The following is a 6,000-nucleotide window of genomic DNA, read 5'->3' as shown; positions in this document are numbered from 1 at the left end:
GCAAGATCTGGTTGGGAAAACGAGATCATGGGAGTTGGAAACTCCTTTTGGGTGGGAAGAAATGTTCTACGGTGTGGAGTCGTCCATCCAGCTCCCATCCCTGTTGTCAGATTTTACAGTGGTAGATGACAACAAAATAATTTATTAAAAACTTAACCACTCTACCTAATTTGCTTATATTGTTTCCAAACTAGGTCTCAAATTGAGAAAAAAAAAATGCCAACGCCTCCGAGGTTTAACAGAGTTTTAAACAGTCCAAATCTAAGCCACATTCTCGAACATGGCCACCGTCCAGCAACACAGGTACCACCATTTCCAAAATAGAGTAAAGCTCTCGTGAGCCTTTATCCCATATTCCGATTCATATAAAGCACGTGCCACACGCCGGCATACACCATATCAAAAATTGTTCTTTACATGGAATCCTTGTGTGCATGGCGACATGGACCATCAAATGGTCCGATGAGTTGAGACGCAACCTGCTAAACTCTGATGCTCAGCTAGGCGGAATTTAACAAATTAATAACAGAAGCGACATCCGACCTAAGCTGAAGTCCGTTTTGCATGTCTTTTTTTGTGGTACATTTTGCATGTCAAAAATTTATAATAGACTCTGATCCTCCTGTATTTATCATGAGTTCAGATTCTCTCCAGCTCGCTGTGGCAAAATTGACGGTCTACTTGCATCGTGTATTGTGCGACCGCTGCATATTGTAGGGAGCTATGTTATATATAACATGCGTCCTAATGCACTGCCGGCATCATGTATACATGGAAGTAATTTTTCGTTGGATCAGATCCATCATTGAGCTAATGGATCAATTGAATTGTGGAGCAACATAACGCAAATATGTATATATCGCATTTGTTTTTTTTTCTTTTCCAGTTATTACTGTGTATGTTGCTTTGTAGTTGAATTGGTTCATCAAGCTGTGGGTTTGATCCAACCAATAACCATTTGTTTTTGAGAAGCTGCTCGTTCATGGCAGGCACTCTCTCGTTACTAGCAGCGCAATTACCAAATACCTACCAGAAGAGAACCTTTTTTAATTACGATAGGGCCACATGCCCATATGACTTCTTATCCGCTATACCGGACGGTGCGAGACAGATAAGGAGATTAGGCCGGGTCGTTCTATTAAATTAAGGAATGAAGCCAGCCAAGTTGTGTCCAAATCCCCGACGAAAGAAGGTTTCTTTTACGTAAATAGCATCCCTCTGCTCCAATCCCAAGCCATAATCGGGCTAATTTATGGTCAGCACAAAAACCGCAATTGCTGAACATATAAAGTACAATATCTGTTAGGTTGGGTAACAAATAAGAAATAAATATAGAGAAATAAGCAAGAGGAGGAACGTTGCTTATTTTTCTGAGGGTAACTTTCCTCTCGCTTGGAATTTCTATGGTCACCATGGTGGAGGTTGCTATTAAAGATCCCTTCCATCCCCTAAAGGCCTGTGCACAGCTTGTTCTTGGTCCTGAGTCCTCACTCCTTGTGGTTCTCCTCTCATATTTTTTTTGAGGGGAGGTTCTCCTCTCATATTCCGCCACTTCTCTTCCATTATTCGCCAACTGGCGGAACCTGATCAGCACCACTCACGACCGAACTCTCCTCCTATAAGAGGCACCCTTGGCAGCTGCCTCCCCACAGCAGCCCACACGAAGTCCATAGAGTCTAGAACTTAGAAGTGTCCCTATCCTTCTCTTTCTCCTCTTCCCCCAGGGATTAGAGCCTTAGAAACTCACCAAGCTCTCTCTAGTCCACTTCCCCACTCTGTTTCTATTACCATTTCCTCTTACACTCACCATTGACCAACTTCTCCACCACCTGGGAATCAAATAAGCTCCCTCTTCAGCGATCCTTTCAATTCTTTATTCTAACAGATGGCGTCCAGTTCCCTGAGCTCCTCCTGGACCCCAAAGCAGAACAAGTTGTTTGAGACGGCCTTGGCCAAGTACGACAAGGAAACGCCCGACCGCTGGCACAACGTGGCCCGGGCCGTCGGCGGGAAGTCGGCCGAAGAGGTGAAACGGCACTACGAAAGGCTTGTTGAGGACATCAGGCAGATCGAGTCGGGCCACGTGCCATTCCCGAGTTACCGGTCGTCTGGCGGAAGGGGTACTCTGTTTCACTTCCTTCTCATTAGTGTTCCATTCCTTCCTCTCTCTCTTCTCTTGCGCTTCCACGGTTCTCTATTCCACTTCCTCTTTCTCTTCTCTTGTGCTGGATTCCATATTGTTTTCCTGTAGTATGAGACTGGGATGGAACACTTGCTTTCAGCTGGCTCAAGGCCAAGCCAAAACAATCAACTGTGCCTTTTTAATATCAGAGACACTACCCAGTAACTGCTCTGCCCTCAACCCTGATCCCTTTGCCATCCCACTGCAAGGCGCATGAAATATAATCATGCTTGAGTACTTAAAAAATAGGCTTCGATTACGATCTATTGGCTTTGCTAGCCTGAGCTATGGCTGATCCAGGCTTCATAATATGACTTTCTGGGTCATTGTCACTTGGGACGCTTTATTTGTCATGTAGTGTTGCTTTCCTTCCCTAAAGGCTGGACATTATTATTGTATCTCTACATCATGTGCAGCCAAAACTCATTATTGTTTGATACGATGTTCCCATGGGTTTTGTGTTTTTATATTAACTCTTTTTTTCTTTTTTCGTTGTTGCACCCATTTGGCAGGCTGAAGTTTCTAAAGTTCCAGTGAAGCAAAAAATAGGAAGCAATGACTGTGTTTATATCAAGTAGCATGGGCAATAATTCTTCTCTGGTGATTCAGATAGAATTTCAAGAAGTAAAAAGCCTGATGCATATATGCAACTTCTAGATGAAGATCAGATGTCACTGAACTTGTTGAAGCCTTCTGTTTCTATTCTTATGTATCATCCCTTCACTTCCATCCTATTGTAAGTCAATTGAAGACTGTCATAAAATGTCTGGCTAGTCTTCTAATCTGTGTTCTTATTATTTAATGAAGCTAAGTTTGATATTAAATACTCCACATGGCGTCCTCTCAATTCCCCTGTATGAGAAATCTTAGCATAGTCGTGGAGCAGGTCTTGCAGAACAAACTCAGCTGAGTAAGGTATCAGTGTATGGTTTTTTTCATTTTGACATGGCCCAGACCCTTACTGTATTTCTGAACTCCTCTCCTGGCGAGTGAAAGGAAGCAGGTTCGTCTGATTTCGCTTGCTGCAGCTTTTTCTCTTATGTAACCTTGTTGTTTGCTAGTTTCTGATTACTGCCGAGTCTCCAAACCCTTCTTTCTTTTCTTTTCTTACGTTGCTGCACGTGAAAATTGGATATTCCTTACTTTGGCTCTATCTGTAATCTCTTTCCTGTAACCCCTTAGTTGTACAGTCTTTTTTTCAATAAAGATGGTGACTGCTGCGCTCATAATGCACAGTAAGCGCATTTGTCTCCTCTGTTTGTCAGAAAACATGGCCCGGTGGTCAGAATCCAAATTCTTTATGAATTATGGATTTCTTTGAAGCAAACCAGTTCAAGTATTGCCGTCAACACCCTTGTAAGCTACGAGATTAAAAGAGTTGAAACTAAATGGTATCTTATTCCCAACCCCTCACCCCACCCACCCCACAAATACCCTTTATTCCCTCACTTCTTTTTCGCTCTCCCTTCCTCTTTTCTCTCTTTTTTTTTTTTTGTTTGTATCTCGACTCCCTTCTTTCTCTTCTTCAGCCATCATTATTTCAAATGGAATGAATTCAATTCTGGAGTTGAATTATACACATAGATTCCAGGCAGATAGATACCGACACCACCATGGATTCGTTCAAGTTGAGAAAAGGACCACTACAAGCTATGGTGATAACTGGGTGGTCACAACTTCCACCTTTCATCCAAAAAAAAAAAAGGCTATGGTGATATAAAGGGAAGGAATCCACAAGACACGGGATTGTTAAGATTTGTCAGGGAAATTTCAGGTCCACCTCCATGGATTGTCTATCATTTTATGTTAGTCCCAAGTGACCGGACATACATGTTATTTTTGGTCCTTAGATTTTAATAGCCGATTTATCCCCAGTCCCTTCTTTTTGAAACACATGCTTTCTAACCCGCTTGTAAAATCAGGTTTAACTTTGCATAAAGACCTAAACATGAGATGCCTGGCCATGCAAAGATTAATCACTAAATGTAGCCAAATGAACGACCAGGTGTTAACCATTCTGATTTTCATTACGGTGGAGGGTCCTTAGCATTACAGATTTGTAGCAAATTGTTCAATGGGAAAGGTCCGTTTATATCTTTTATCTTTCAGTTATGTTATCTTTGATTGATACTTATGGATAAGTTTTTGCTCCTCCCTTGCATAAGCAAGTTTGGCTAGCATAATTATTCTCCAGTTATATGTTTTCTTTGAAAAAAGAACAAAAAAGAGAAACATTTGACATGCAGAAGTTTGTAACTTTCCTTGTAACCGGAATAGATGGAGCCATCATAAAATAGACAAAAGCTTGCCATGGAGGTTTGTTTGGTCCTAGAATAAATGGAACAACCTTGGGGAAATTAAAAAATATTAATAAATATTTGTAAGTAAAACATAGCATATTAACTTTCGCAAAATTTCAGTTTGGTCCTTGCTTTAATCGACTTTATTTCAAGACAATAAGATATCATAAATCAAATCATAGATATTACGATCAGCTCAAGACCCATCTAAATAGACCTGTGTTGTAGTGTCCTTTATTCTACCGTTATATATTTGGCTAGCATATTATTCTCCAGTTATATGTTTTCATTAAAAAAAAAAAAAAGGAAGAACATTTGACATGCACAAGTTTGTAACTTTCCTTGTAACCGGAATAGATGGAGCCATTTTAAAATAGATAAAAGCTTGCCATAGAGGTTTGTTTGGTCCTAGAATAGATGGAACAACATTGGGGCAATTAAAAAATATCGATAAATATTTGTAAGTAAAAAATAGCATTTTAGCTTTCACAAAATTTCGATTTGACCCTTGCTTTAATTGACTTTATTTCAGGATAATAAATATTATAAATCAAATCACAAATATTATGATCAGCTCATGACCAATCCAAATAGACTTGTGTTGTGGTGTCCTTTATTCCACAGAGGCTACATGTCAGACCCACTCAAATATCATTTATCACAACTCAAGATCTCATCCAAAATATTAATATAAAAATATTATTTAAAATTTTAATTTTATATAAATATTTTAAAATATTTTTAATAAAAAATTAATATGAGACTAAATATATATATGTACGAGCACTTACATTAAGCATGTTGAAACACCTACTGAGCCCGTGGCGGCAGGGGAGGAATCAGAATGGCAAACGAGCAGCAGAGGTGGTTTTTATTCTTTTGCTCTTTCCTACCTGGTTTCTTATCCTTCTGTTATTCCAAAGAATAAGAGTGGGATGCAGCAGGTGGGTTCGGTTGGAGGGACACTCTCTCCAGCTTTTTGTCTCTTGTTCACCGTACCCAGTGCACATGAAATCTAATCCAAGCACAATACCGTACATAATAATAATAAAGGTATATCACTGATGAGTTTTCCCAGCTTGTGGCTGACCCAGCCACGCAGGCTTTACAATATATGCTTTCTGGGTCATATTCGGTTGGTGAGTTGGGGCTCTTTATTATGTCCAGCAGTCCTTCTGTATAGTTTTATTTATTTATTTTAGGAAATTGAAATTTATATAGTATTGCCGTACTTTTTATTTATATGCTGCCAAAACTTCATAGTTTGGCTGTTTAGCATAGAGTTCCATGACTACCACGAGGCAGAGCTTACGTGTTCATTTATTCTTATATATTTGACAGGCTGAGTAATCTAAAGCTCCTCAGATGCATAAGATATTAGTTTTAGAAGATCATGAACGGAACTCACATCAAGAACGCAGCAAGTACTCAGAGATGATCAGTGATCGCTGATCTTATAGGAGCCTTTAATCTCTAGCAATACTCAGGATTTGAACCTCTAAAGACAAAGGTACCAAC

The 6,000-nt window shown here is 39.8% G+C and overlaps 1 protein-coding gene across 1 annotated transcript; it reads left to right on the top strand.

Moving 5' to 3' along the window:
* The first annotated feature begins 1,459 nt into the window (after positions 1 to 1,459).
* LOC109506153 (protein RADIALIS-like 3) lies at positions 1,460 to 3,011 on the top strand. The gene is made up of 2 exons (XM_019852202.3): positions 1,460 to 2,120; positions 2,695 to 3,011. Exons 1-2 carry the CDS (start codon positions 1,886 to 1,888, stop codon positions 2,697 to 2,699), a joined length of 240 nt encoding a protein of 79 aa, XP_019707761.1. The 5' UTR covers positions 1,460 to 1,885; the 3' UTR covers positions 2,700 to 3,011.
* Positions 3,012 to 6,000: the final 2,989 nt, after the last annotated feature.

Source organism: Elaeis guineensis, chromosome 2 (genome assembly GCF_000442705.2).
Source record: "Elaeis guineensis isolate ETL-2024a chromosome 2, EG11, whole genome shotgun sequence".
Lineage (NCBI taxonomy): Eukaryota > Viridiplantae > Streptophyta > Magnoliopsida > Arecales > Arecaceae > Elaeis > Elaeis guineensis.
This window is presented reverse-complemented; position numbering and strand designations above follow the sequence as displayed.

What these genes read in the sequence shown, in the direction of transcription:
- LOC109506153 (XM_019852202.3), top strand. Translation starts at nt 1,886, where the DNA reads ATGGCGTCCAGTTCCCTGAGCTCCTCCTGGACCCCAAAGCAGAACAAG.